The 15,407-nt window shown below is 39.9% G+C and overlaps 1 protein-coding gene across 2 annotated transcripts in view; it reads left to right on the forward strand.

Moving 5' to 3' along the window:
• Window positions 1-15,407, forward strand: part of LOC135485714 (cytoglobin-1-like) — a 74,962-nt gene that overhangs the window by 22,947 nt on the left and 36,608 nt on the right. For both annotated transcript variants that reach the window (XM_064768107.1, XM_064768108.1), the window contains exon 2: window positions 11,448-11,626. In XM_064768107.1, the coding sequence (XP_064624177.1) occupies window positions 11,451-11,626 (176 nt within the window). In that variant the 5' untranslated portion in view covers window positions 11,448-11,450. The remainder of the gene's footprint in view (window positions 1-11,447; window positions 11,627-15,407) is intronic.

Here is a 15,407-nt window from a genome sequence, read left to right on the forward strand (position 1 = left end):
ATAATTCTATCAAATTGTGACCCCGAAAGATTAATGGCGGCAAACATGGGCGTCTCAATTATGCAGCAATAAAAAATTACATTAACAACTATTTTTGATCGCACATTTTACATATTATAGTGATGCAGCGCTATAACTATAGTTTCATCTTTTATTCAGAGATCATAAATTCCCCATGCGAGAATTATTAAGTTAAGGATGTTTTAACAATAAAGCTTGATGTTTTATCATCCTCATCAATCTACTTTACCAAGAAAAGCCAATACCGCCTCATGATATGATGCAAAAATTATGTGATGGCAAATAAAATATCGTGTTCGTTGTCGGAAATCGCTAGATATCCATTAGGTTGTTTGCCTTTCAGTTGTATACACATTTATCATCTTGACAACTTATTACACCCCGTCTGGTATCTGTTACTTTCTGCACATCATCTACTATTTTTGGTCGAATTTGCACTTTATTCTGGCATGTTTGACAGTATTCCTTACTGGATGTAAGGTTATGTATCATTATCAAGCAACAAAAAACACGGCATGTGTTTTATCGTTCGATCATCTCATCACGGAGTAACACACGAACGCGCCCTGGAGGACCGTATATTTTCGACTAGACTATTTCATTTATTAACGCAGACAGATTAAAAGCATTACATGATATGAAAGGTAACACCCATAAAACATTATGTAAAAGTAAAAGACAGTGGCAGATAAACTATTTAAAAGTCCCTTGACCATTTCACGCCCAAATACCATGTCATTAATGAAAAGCTCAGGTTTACGTTTTAAAACAGTTACACAGTAGTGGTTCCTTCTACTATATGAATCATTTGAAAATTTGAGTTGCATTTTTACGCCTGAGTTTGGCTATCATTGGACAACTGAGGAGATTTTAGTAAAATAACTAACTTTAAAAAAAGCGTGTGTAACTGAAATATTTTAAAATCTTATTTTGCTTTGTTATGCCTTTTAAATACATCTAGCTTTGGCTAAAACTAGCGAATGGAGGTGACTTTAGACAAAATTAGCGATTTCAAAATATTCCTTAATAACGCTACTTTGTATACATACATAAACCTCTTAGACCCATCCCGACCATCATACAATTTCCAATTAGAGGCGCCATTATATTTGTACAGCATTATCATAATATTCCATTTGTGCGATAATTGCTGTCTCCGTACTTTGAAGCTTGAGCTGATTGAGGAAAATAGTAAATCGAATGGCTGAAGATCTGGGGGGGGGGGGGGGGGGGGGGGGGGGGGGGGGGGGTTATTCAATAAACACACGCTGAAGAGAGCTAATCTTCACTTTTCTCATCACTCATTGGTCGCCTGGTATCTGCAAATACTGTCATATAGCCTATTTCAACATTTTTATGTTATGTTTTGAAAACAAATCCTGTTAAATTGTGTGATAATCTCATTTCGCATCACTTGTATTCATTCATAATATAGTATTTTGCATTTCCGTTTTGTAATTGACGACCAAAAGGACACTAAAAACTTGTCCCATGTTTTCATGCCTCTAGATTGGCGTTTTACAGTATCGCTTGGAGTTTACCGGTGCAGCATAAACCAGTGAACCATTTAAAAATGTCTGAAGACGTATATAACTGCCTGCAGTGGTTAACGAGACCCGTATATAATGTGCACCGAGGACACTTTTCACACGGGCATAATTTCCCTTTACTGACTCTCACATGAAATATCGCTTTACAAGTAAAAATATTTACGAGCTGTATCGTCGAATCCATTGTTTTATAGGATGGCGAATAAACTTTTCTAAACTGGTTGCTACTTCAATGTTTTTCTCATTTAGCTATAAACACCCTTTTCCGCATGCTGCATCGTATCATAGCCGAACATGAAGCATCTATTTGGTGAGGTTCATCATCTACGCGTAAAGCACGAAAGTGAACGCAAGCATGAGGATCAACTACATCTTTCAAAACAAAGTCGAATTTATCCAGCAATATTCTACTGATTAGTAATGCAAGTATCATGGTGTAATCTATAACATTCTGCAGGGTGTCAGTGATGAAGAGTTACTGAAATAGGTTTTCGGTCAAGTTTCTTCATCAATAAGCCGAACAGTCGGACGGAAAAAAAACCTGAAGGCAGTCGAAATCTTGTATGGAAATGAGTATACTAGCGAAACTTGATATGACTCATCCTGGTATACCCAGTGGTTTTCAACACACTTCGCCTATTGATGATGTAAGGAGTGAAAACTAACACTGAATCTCAGGATGAATGTGACGCGGTGGTTAAGGTAACCAAAAGGGTGTGAATAAATGGCAGCACGCACCCACAAAGCAACAGACTCAAGTAGAGAAGCCTCGCTGCTGCACCCTGGTCATAGATTAAGCTGATAACCGACACTACGGTACTGCAAAAGATAAACCTTTAGTAGACTACATGATAAACCATGAAAAACGACTTCCTACAAATCAATTTAAAAGCTCTTCCTTAAGCCAGACAAAATACTATCGTATAAAACAGAAAATATACACTTGAAGTGTGCCCTATAAACGATATTTTACTTGTTTTAACATTGTTCTTCGGTACCCCCGAAATGTCGTGCATCCGTATTGTCTGTGTTGATCAGTGAACGTATTGATGTGATGTGCAAGTTTGATATCATAGTATTACATCCTAATGCTAGGAAATGAAATACCTATTTGCAACACACAGTGTAGCAGAGAAGCCTAGCTTGGTCCTTCGAAAAGTCCATGGTCAGATATTGTCGAACTTCGATTACAGGGACGATTTCTTGCGGGGCAGTTACATGATTTACTAACTGAATGGCGTCAATGAGCTAATAATTCACCTATTTCAAATTATGCAAGAATGTTGCGTGGGTTGAACACTTGAAAATGGACTTCTTCTCACAATTAGGGTTAGTTTCCAAGGCGCACAATGGAGTTGATTGTGCAAAGTTAGGAGATAAACCGTTGCTACGCACTGGATAAATCGTGTACGTTGACCACCGTGATGTATTTGCAAATAATGTTCGCGAACAAATTTAGCGCTAGGTTACATTTTCATTATTTAAAGAATTATTTGTTACGATTAATTCATCAAGTCATTAGGCCAGCACTAAGGTTCACATTTAAACAAGTGTTGAATGGATATAATATTATTCAACTTCCCGCACAGTTGGTCAGTTTCGAATTCGCGAACATCCCGATCAGTCTATGGTAAGATATGAGCAAGTTCCAATGGTAGTATCGAAAGGAACGCACTTCCATCACGTGATTATGAATAGAGGGCACGCTCTTAATATGTTTCAAAAGGAAATGATAGCTCGACGGTGTTCTGGTAAATTGCGAAATGTAATTCCTACAAATTTGTTCGGTCACAAAAGAGAAACCTAAACAATTTCAGTTCAAATTAACTCTCCTAGAATTTGAAGAAGTGTACGAGCTACATATGTATAGATGCACCTCATTGAATTTCTTAACACACTTCTCTGTGGGCGGGCACAATTTGAAACTGTATGCATTTGTATACTTACTGTACATGGATCACGTACATTGAATCGTGTCTCTGCTGTCAGCTTTGGGTAGGATTATTGTGTAAGTCACAGTTTTTTTCTTGTGTTGGTTTGGGACGCAGTTTCCAGCTGAGTGAATTCATTGCACAGTTGCCTTTGAGCTGTTGGTTGTATATGAAGTAAAGTGAACAAATGCATCAATTATGAAATGCCTTGGCCGTCGGTTGATGTTATTTTCAATACATGATTGCAGTGTAGGTCATGTGATCTTTGAGATTTCGCGGGAAATTGTAAACAAATAAAGAAACGCACGTGCGCAGCTCAAATTTCAATAGGTCATTCTTAAAAGCGGGACAATAGGCTGACGCTGGGGGAGGAGGGGTCAGTTAGGGGATGGGGATAGGGTTGACTGCGTGTTGTTTATGGGTCCTACGCACGCATCTGAGAAGGAGGGGTCAAGAATTTAGGGGAATTATGTAATTTCCCGTAACATTTTACGATTTTTTTACATATATACGGGGGGGGGGGGATTCAAAAGGGAAATGCGACCGGAGACCTCGATGACAAGATGCTGGAACTGGGATCTCTTTTTATTCCTTCTGATTACATGCGTTCTTTGAAATTTCAAGCCCTTTTCAGTCTTCATGATAGTCCAAACGACCCCTCTTTGGAGGAACTTGACCTGTTCAAAAGCACTGACTTTCAAAAAAAGACGACACTATATATATATGTATCTCATTGATAAGTTGATAATCATACTAAAAAGAAAAGTTGTCCAGAAATATTTTACTTGGGGGTAAAAAACTCTTGCTCAAGAGTTTTTTTTTTATTTGACCTACTTTTCAGGGTCACTGAGGTCAAATGGCGTAAATTTGCCGTTTGAGTGTAACTGTGGCACATTTCTTAACCAATAAAGCTATGAACTTGAAATTCAGTACACATGACTCCCTACATCATATATCCTATGACACAGAATGTTGGTCTGATCTGATTCTCGACTTGGCCACCAGGGGCCAAAACTAAAAAAGGTAAAGAGTGCAATATCTCGCTTAATAATGACTTGTTTTTAATTTTATTTTTATGGTAGGTACTCAGAGCAAGGATACTTCACATATCGTACAGGTTTTTGAATTGACTTAATTTTCAATGTTAGATGACCTGTGACACTGATTTTCGGTCCGGTCCGAATCTTATCTTGGCCACCAAGGGGCCAAAACAAAAATGTGAATAGTGCCATATCTCGCTTATTACTGATTGTTTTTGGTGAAAGTTTTATGGTACCTACTCTAAGCAAGGATAGATTACATATGATGCGGTTTTCGATTTGGCGTACTTGTCAAGGTCAGAGGTCAAATGGCGTAAAGTGGCAATTTGAGCGTAACTGTGGCACGTTTCTTAACCCATAAGGCTATATACTTGAGACTTTGTACAAAGGACCCATTAGGTCAGGTGACCTCTGACGCTGAATTTCAGTCCGGTCTTATTCTCGACTTGGCCACCAGGGGGCCAAAAGTGAAAACCTAGAAAGTGTGATATCTCGCTTATTAGTGATTCGTTTTCAATAACATCTTTACGGTAGGTTAGGTGAAAGTTTTATGGTTGATACTCTTAGCAAGGATACACCACATATCATATGAGTTTTTGATTTGACCTGCTTTTCAAGGTCACAGAGGTCAAATGGCGTAAATTGGTCGTTTGAGTGTAACTATGGCACGTTTCTTAACCACTAAAGCTATGAACTTGAAATTTGGTTCACATGACTCCCTACGTCATGTAACCTCGGACACCGAATTTCGATCTGATCTGGTACTCAACTTGGCCACCAGAAGGCCAAAACTAAAATAGGTAAAATGTACAATATCTCCTTTATTAGTGACTTGTTTTTGATGATATTCTTATGGTACTTACTCCAAGCAACGATATATCACATGTCATACCGACTTTGGTTTGACCTATATACTATACATATACAATGTTTCTTAAAACCAGGATGATTTCCAAAGCACCAAATATTTATACAGTGAGCACAATGGCCCCTGGCCGTTTCATAAAAAAATTCCCGATCCCCGATCCTTGCTGCTTCCAGCTCAATGAGACTGTGTTCTCTTTGGACAACGATAGTGTCGATATTCTACTACTTGGCCTCCCTGAAGTGATTCTGCAAAACGATGTGTGACACACATGGCCGTACTTCTTTCAGACATAATCACTCTTTGACTAAATCAGTGCACAGAAGATCACGTTCATGAACCTGTGTATCTTCCAGTTCGTGAATCAGGCAATTTTCCGAGCCATCCAATCAGGCAATATGGCTTCCAGTCAGCCAGTCTGCTCGGTAATAGCTGTAATTCTTTCGGACTGATTACCTGCCACTAGAAGCAGTGCACGGCCACCAATGGCCATCGGTCAAGGAGTGTCCCCCAAGAGTGTAGTAACCATTGCCAATCGTAAGGTCAGGTCAAATAAGCAAAACGGTTGGAGAATCGTAACTTGAACATTCTTATTATTATTATTTCACGCGTTCGGTGACGTCATAACGACAGCTGGATTATTTCTGACGCGTTTGGGAACGCGCCAAAACGCGCGGCATTGGTCCTTTCTCTGGACAAAACGCGCCGCGATGAGCCAAAACGCACGCTTTTTGATTGATTGCGCCCTTTTTTGGGCTACTCGTGATTGCTTCGTTGAAGTGTGTACTTCATTCTGTCGCGAAGATGTGAGAGCCGTGTGTACGGATGGGTGAAAAGACCTGCAACCATTGCGAAGTAAGATACGATAATCCTTGATGTCGCGCAGTTGCATTGGAAAACAAAAAAGCCCACGTGACTAAGCCGCGAGGAATAAGAGTTGAATATGTATATATATGTCAGTATTGACATTTGAGACGAAGACTTTTTCAACCAGTCTCCAAGCAGCTGGAAAACACACGTAAGATCATCAAGATCAAAGACACCAACGCTTTCAATAATATCGAAGCCATCTCCTCCGGGCCTCAGTCGATTAACGTGATTAATACAGCTACGGTCCGGAAATAACAAGGCGTGGGCGGTGTGGTTATTATTGGATATGACATTTTTGAGATATTATAGCTTTGGCTATATACATCGCAATAGCTTTGCATATCACGACGAGCTATCAGTCAATCTACGTACTACATTATAGCCCACCAACTGGCTAATCAGACCTCCTCATGGCCGTCTGCTGACCGTGCCAGAGCCACTATTCATAATCACTCAAAGAAGAAATTTCTATTTAGTTTCATAAAATCGTTTCAAACTGCAAGCAGTCATATTCTGAAACATCATTTAGATGCTTACATTCTGATATAGGGAATATTTCTAGCACGTTCATTCCTTATTCAGCCTATTTGATTAGATAATTTGTGAAATTAGAGTCATTCAAATGACCATGATTTGTGCCGATTCAAAACTAAACAAGAACATCGGTTCATCGATCATTGCATGAATTCGAGTGTGCGCTTGATTTGCTTGAATCTGCCTTATTACTGAATCAAATGGCATGGCTAGTTAAGATGCAATTCATTCGTTAATGTTCAGAAATCCAAAGGAAGGTATTAACCCTCCATCGACATATGAAAGAAATTGTCTAATGTTATGTTGAAAAGTATGCTATGGGTGCATATACAATCTGAGACCGGCATAGGAATGAGAAATTCCCGTCTCTTCGGAGATCTGTCATAGCCGAGGTGATGCGTGGTGAATTTATGTTATACTACAGTGTTCGTCATCCACCGTCATACTTTTTAGGTGCGTGTTTCTGAATGAGTAAGTATATCAGAGCTGTACTGCTCTTCATTACTGTAACCACAGTGATAATTCAAAACGACCGAGACACTTTTGAGTGGATATCAATCAGATCACATGTTGCTTCTATAATTTGGCCCATTTACATTTTGACTGGTCATTATTCCCGCCGAAAAAAACTGCACTGGACCATGGAGGTCTCCATTTACATGGTATGACGTCAAAATATTGTATATTACGTCATAAAAAGTGCGTCATATTTGCAGGTGGACGACCGTCGGTGTTTTCCCCAACATGGCCGACGTCTTCTTTTGGCGCCAAGACGTTTGTTCCTTGAACGTGCCGATTTAAATGCCCCATGTATTTAACGTGGCAATCAATCTGCACACAAATTAGGTATGTTTTAATTTATATCATTGGTGTCTAACAGGTAAACCGTATTTCGAACGATTTTTAATGCTTTCTACTGAGTCTTAATGGCATACGCCGTTCGTGTGAATAGAATTATACCGGTGTGCACTTGTTATGAACCACAATTTCCTTAAACTTCGGGTTTAGAATGTATATCAGTCTACACAACGGTATCGTTGAAATTTATACTCGTTATGTATTTATACAGATTAGAAATATCAAAGTTAAAATGTTCAGATTTATGAAAGGGACTTGGTATTAATCCGCCATGTCTATTTAATATTAATTTCGAACACAACAAACTCCAAGGGTAGGCTAACCTCTGATCGGAAACAATTTTTTTTCTACATAATTCTCGACTGGTGGCCACCAAATAATTTCTTTGCAACTGCATGCGCATGTTACTGCATATTCAGTGTTTCTGGTCAACCTGATCAGTTACCCACAGCAAATGGACATGGAAAAATGCGTTCATTTATAAAACGTAAACCATAAACAAATGTTTGGATCAAATAAACAGGGAGTGCTGTTTCATCGACCTCATAGTTCACTTCTTGACGAAGCAGCTGGCCCAGGCCAGGCAACATACTTGCTTGCGGTACATTAACGTTAGCGTGCCTCTGCGAAACTATATAAATCTTACCTTTCGAATCATGAATAGTGAAGGAAATGTATCGAAGACAGGTCCCTGACTCAGCTTTACGTATCTGCTTGTCTAATTGATACCAATATAACTAGAGGTGTCCGGAGTTTGCGGGGCAAACTCGAGGTCTTCCCCGCATTGTTTTCAAATGCAAATTAGTTTCGTTACTGAAAAAGTAAAACCCACATGCACAGGTTCAACCTATCATCTCTGAAAGACACCGTGGTTTTAACTTTCCAATGATTGTTGATCGGATGTGATGCGTGTAATATTGTGGGTAGCAGTGTACCGCGTGTACACCTCCCCGTTCCGATATATAGTGAGTTAACTGAAATAAATTGGCAGTATTATGTGATAACGTCCCGTTATATCAAATCAAACAGCTGGTTAATCGCAGCTATATATCAACTACAATCGCTGTTTCCTGTAAGATTGTGCATTTATCCGAAAACAGGCGCACTGGACAATAATTTTATTGGTGGTATCATCAGTTAAGATTTATTTTAGAGGCATAATGAATGGAATGTGCGATGCACTGGTTTCATGTGCCTCGAGCAACCTTCGTCGTCGATCTCTCTCTAAGCTCACCCCGATCTTGTTCTAGCGCCTTTCGGTCAGAACCCAAACTACCTATGTGCAATATCCTTTTTTGAAGTTATTTGCCGGAATGTAGATAGAGCATCATGATCAGCATATCAGTATATACTACAATAGATTGAGCTTGGTTATCTTAGAAGCCATTCTGTGTGGTCGATGTACCCATAATGCATTGAACCGAGGGCCAAAAACGATATGTACAACATTCAGGGTGAAATTTCGCCTGGGCTGCTCAATAAGGATTGGTAATCACATGAAATTAAAGTGTAAAATGTGTGTAAAGTCTGAATAATTAATTATTTAATGGTGGCTGTTGGTAGTGCACTAAGTAATCACGTGATTGTGTTTTTTGAAGAAAAAAAACCTACTCAAACAACTCAGGGCCAAAGCAACCTAGATATGTTCGCATAAGATGCACATAATAGGCCGTTTTCCCTGACTCCAACCAACTGGTCGTGTATCAGAGAAACCAGTCACTTTCATTGTACAATGTCAAGAAGGTGGATGGTTGTTAGTGCTTAATTCGATGGTGACAATACAATACGCCGTACAAATGAGAACATCACCTGTTTAGTTCCTCTCCGAGAGAGCAGTCGAGAAGCGGTCACAGCAGGTAAGAATAAGACTTCTCTGCGTCGTAACAATTTAGTCGCAATTGCCCAATTCCTGTTTTATTAGGATGGATAATCATGATCATCTGTCTCAAAATCAAATTCAAAGTAGATCTACGTCTCGATCGTGACACCTTCTCGTAACAACCTTTGCACTGCCTGCAGACCTGTACACCTGCAAACCTCTCCAGACCAATACATTAGGTGAGGTCTCAGCCAGTGTTACACCCAGTGTTGGGTGTCAGTGTTAGGGGTTACACCTAATCCGACCCCTCTAATCCTGGGGTCAGTTTGGTGTTAGGTGTTGGGTGTTCCGTGTTAGGTGTCAGACATGGTGTTTGTGTTGAGGTGCTGAGTGTCACACCAACTATAGTTGTCAACTATCGACTGTAACACTTACTGCTGCCGATCGTTCATGTCTTTGACCTCTTTCTTGTTGCATATTCGCCTCAAAGTGAACATTTGGGATGAAAAACATCTTGAGTGTGTGAATGACAACATAGGCAAAGATGGCTACCACTGATCTGAAGTTGTGACCTCTGGCTCTTACTAATCCCTGAGAGGTTTAGTGTTACACCGCATGTAAAATGTACAGGCAATTCCTGATCTTCAACACCAAGCTGGGTTTGCGGTGTGACACCTGGTGTGATCCTAAAGTCCAACACGGGCTGTGACTTAGGATTACACCAAGATCGAGTGTTATTTAGAGGATCACACTTATTCTGATTGCCCAGATTTTATACACTCATTTAACATTTTGTACTGTCTAGTTGGAAGTTATAGGTATTTAGTAGCTACTTCAATAGGTTACGGATGGACGAATACACGGCTCGAACAAAATCAACGCATTTTCTGGGGCCGTCGAGTGGTTACATATTCACATGAATTACAGCGGAGTAGTAGTGATACATGAACCTTGTTGAATATATGTCAATACGGATTAACTTTATTGTTCATTCAGCAACCTCCTTAATTCCAACATTACATCATATTGCCGTTGCAAAAATATCCGACGGCTTTGCCAATGAGATGGTTTGTCAGTACATTTCATGTATTGCCGGGATGGTTTAACAACAATTCAAGGGGATTCTATATATCTTCTTGTTACCATGAACCTTGGGGATATATTAACGCCGTCCTCAGGAATTACAAACTATAAATAAATTCTACTACCATCCCCCAAATCAAGAAAATGCAGAGGATCTCAATGCTCATTAATAGCATGACTGCCCCAGGGAAATCAATATCATTTCATCTGCAACAGGCTATCTGGCCAATCGGGATGTAATATCTCCAACTCATTATACTCACAAATCAGACGTGCGAGTAAGAAATCCGATACTGAAATATAGTATGACGTATTGAATGAATGCGATTGCTTGAGGATATTGGTGTAGCGACTTAGGCATTCATTTAATATTTTCCATGCCGCAGCATTCGTTCAGTTCAGTCGTGATGATATGTGAGCGCAATGATAATAAATTGTCATACTGTCTGAACGAGACAAAGGCTTTCAATGGTTTTGAATAAGGCGTTTGTGACGAGTGGTGTCATATTTGATAAGTACATGTAACCATGTACACGTAGTACACCTTGAAATATCAAAACGCCTTTACAACTATATATATGATACATCAAAGTTATCCAGCTACATTTTGATATAAATTATTACAGCACTGCCCGTCTATTTCCAAATATTTCATGGTTTATAATAAATCTAAAGTGACAATATTGACAATATGATATATACATGTCCAATAATTAATATTGTGGTATACTAAGTGGCTAAGAAAAGGTTAATTGAAAGTGAGACATTTAACGCACCTGCAGCTAAGTACCTCAACCCAGTGGTTAAGGACGATGTCCAAACAGGGCTCACACTCTCCTAAGGCGATGTATAACTGTTAATTTTTTTTCGATGCAGGTCATGGGCTGTACGTCAGTGAAGCCGGACCCACCGAGCATTCCAGATCAGTCTACAGTAAGCAAATCCGTCGACCCGAGACTGCCATTCGACAACTACAGGGAGTTATACCGACTAAGAAATTCATGGAAAGCTGTCTCCAGGGCAATGGAGAACACGGCCAAATTAAACTTAATGAGGTAAAATACTTAGCATTTCTTTACCATTTTTATAGCTGGCCCTGAGGTCGAATAATAAGACAGTTCTTCATTTTTCAAACGTGTTATTGGTAAATGAAATGTCCTGGGGACATTGTGCTCACCTTGGAATGATTTAGTGGTAGCTGAAATGAGACATGGAGGTTAAAATAATTGACTTTTAAATATGACGCGATGTGGCACTATCAATGACACTTTTAGAGTTTGACCTCTGTGAACTTGATAAGTAGATCAAATTTCAGTCACAATTGAGCTAAATTTGGTCAACTTGTACAGATGCCCAAGAGGTGTCTACATATAAAAATTTAAAAATCTCACTGTGACAAATAGTAGTGAAACGTACCACCTTCAGTGAAATTTTAGAATTTGACCTTTCTGACATTATAAACTACGTCAAGGGCAAAATGTTATAAGTACTATTTCAAACTTGATCATGTCAATCAAAGATGCACATTTGAAGATCACTCAGTGAATGTTCCTTGACTGATGTATATGACCGACAATGAGTTTTACGACCTGACCTACTTACACCTGAAAAGTAGGTCACAATGACTGGAGTTTTTGTTTATTTGTACAGTGCCCAATATGTGTCTACACGTCTAATGTTAAGAGTCTTGGACAATTAATGACGAAAAGTGCCACCTCTGCTGAAATTTTAGAGTTTGACCTATGTGACCTTCAAAAGTAGATCAAAGCAACAACCCGTATATTATGTCATGTCATTTCATCGGACGTATTGACAGTAAAATGTCATGGTTCTAGCAATCAGCGTACATGATCATAAGATATTGACAAAACAAGGTTTTCAAAGATGGCCGCCTGGAACCCAGAAAATAGGTCAAAAGGCGATTTTTTTTTTGAGTGTCAAGCCATGGTGTCATAAGACAATCATCCACACAGTCAGTTTCAACTTTCAAGACTCAACAGTGATGAGCAAACGTGCAATCATTGTTGACAGACGACGGACGACGGACAAGACGTGATGACATGAGCTCACCAAGGTGAGCTAAATAGTACAAGTCTCAGTACTGGATAGTTCCCATTAGCGAGTTACATCAGATCAAAAAACTGTATGTCACATCCACACATTGATTTTACGAAAGACGTAGCTACTTGTAAACGTAAATCATAACGCGGCCACACGTTAAATCGATATGGATACATTTTGTACTTCATACGAGCGCGAAATTCGTCCCTGCAGAAATACCCGAATATCAACTATTTTCGTATGCGATATTGTTCATGCATAACTTTATCGCTCTTCTCGCATTCGCAGTTATTAGCTCACCTCTTAGCAGAGGTGAGCTTATCCCATACCGTGGCGTCCGTCGTCCGTCGTCGTCGTCGTCGTCGTCGTCGTCGTCGTCGTCCGTCGTCGTCGTCCGTCGTCGTCCGTCGTCCGTTAGCGGGCACGTTTCGTAACTGTTAGAGCTATTGAGTTGAAACTTGGTACACATGTACCCTTATGTAATGACACCTTGGAGACCAAGTTTCGGTCCGATTCGTTTCATGGTTTGGCCACCAGGGGGACAAACGTTAAAAGTGAAAATATGTAATATCTCCCTTAATAGTAGTCGGGAAATTTTGAAAAAAATATGGTAGGTACTTCTAGCAAAGGTGCATCATATATCCTCCGGGTTTTTGATTTGACCTCCTTTTCAAGGTCACAGAGGTCAAAGTTTGCTGATTCACTGAACAGTAGCATGTTTCCTATCTATTTTAGCTAGAAGGTTTTAAACCAGTGTGGACATGTATCTGGCGATTCTCTATTCCACCCCTAAAATTTCGGCCGTTCGGACATCAAATATGGCCGCCAGGCAGCCATCTTGAAAAATAAACACAGTACTATTACTCCGAAACTAATGATCGGATTGCAACCAAATTTGATCTCGATGTATATCTATGTACTCTCTACTAAATCCTTGATTTTTTATCAAATGTGATAGCCAATATGGGTGCCAGGCGGGCATTTTGAAAAATTCGTAGTTTGGCCACCCGGGGGCCAAATTTAATGTCCAAAGTTAAAATGTTTGATTGCTCGTTTAATAGTGGTCTGATTTTCATAACATTTTTATGGTAGGTACTCCTAGCAAGGATACATTTCATAAATGTGGGTTTTTGATTTGACCTACTTCTCAAGGTCACAGAGGTCAAAGTTTTCCTATGGCGCCGCAATTTTACAATGACGGCACGTTTTGTCACTGCTTTAGCTACAGATCCCTAACTTGGTACGAATGTACCCCTATACTCTTAGACTAAACTGCAGTCTTTTTCTGATTCTCAGTTTGGCCAGCAGGGCCCCAAATGTTAATAGTGGACTCTCCCCTAAGGGTGCCTTGAAATGCTGCTAAGTGGGATGTCATAGTCTAAGCCTAGGCAAATGCAGGATTAATTAATTTCATTGTAAAACATTACTTCATTTCTTTCTTACATTTAAAACCATGCTAATGCTTCATCCATCTTCCCTTCATAAGAGGTGAGCACAATGGCCCTGGCCATTTCATTCAAGTAAAAGGAGAGTGACCGATGATTACTTAATAAGCTGTCACGACTTCTATTTTCCTTGATAGCTGCTGCAAGCAGTCAACGTGGTTTGTAAATCATGCTATGTACATTTGAATGGGAACCTCGATCACTATACAATGACAAAAAAAACATGGTACGCAATGGTAGCGCATCTTGAACAATACAAAAACCCTCAGCCACGTACCAAGCTGCTAGCCCCCATGCGCCGATTTAAAAAAAACATCCTAGTGGCCCGCGTCGAACGCCTGGCTCCTGTGTTTACTTCTGTTCGTATTGGTCGGATACGGGGGGGGGGGGGGGGCTGAGCATCTGAGATCAAGAAAGCATCACCTATGAAAGTGTTTTTCAAAGAGGTCATTCGTGATAAACACCCAACAAAGGACTGGGAATTGCCGGGCAGGCGATCCCCTGGCGTGTCTTAAGATTAAGATCTGGTGACCTCTCTAAACCAGGCATTGTCGAGGCCAGGGCTGCCGAGCGGCTTGAATGGTTGGTTCTAATTTACGGCCATGGCGATTGAGCTGAATCTGCGACACTTGGCCCAAACAGCCAATATAAGAGCTATTAATATAAAATTGTTTTCCTAAAAGCTCGATAAATATCGCAGTTAATTGGAAAATTTGATGTTAATGGGATGTGACAAATATTTTTTACAAATTTGATATCGATATTCTCATACTGTTTTAGGTTGTTTCCGCAGTTTCCGCTCAATCGTTATGGCCCTAAGTTTGATAGATCAGATGTGGGTCGGAGGCGCAAACCGGCGTAAGGCAAACTAATTCAGCACTGCCTTTATGATGAAAGTGTAACTGGGCAATATCAAAGTCAAATAACAGTAATTGCCTCATTTCCTCGATGGTCATTGGAATGCATACCAATTATAGGCAAACCACTCGACGTTCAAAATAAGAGGTTCTATTTTGATGGTCACATCTTATGCTCGAAACTTTGATCACCTATCAAAGTCGACAGTACACCCCCCTGATGACGTGTCAGTCTTGATTATCGTGATGTTTGATTAAGTGGTCAGATAATGTGTCAGTCTGTCACGTTTTAGTAGTCAGAAATAAAGCTCCTGTCGGATAACCATCTGTCAATAATTGACAGAAGAGCATTAGTTTTGGTTATCTCTAGTATCAACGAGGTGTTAAATTGATCTGTCCGACTTACTGTAGAGCGCAATGTGATAAATTAAACCCGAGTAACTTCTTCGACCTGCGGCTGACTGGTCGCCATT

The sequence above is a fragment of the Lineus longissimus genome, chromosome 3 (assembly GCF_910592395.1).
Source record: "Lineus longissimus chromosome 3, tnLinLong1.2, whole genome shotgun sequence".
NCBI lineage: Eukaryota > Metazoa > Nemertea > Pilidiophora > Heteronemertea > Lineidae > Lineus > Lineus longissimus.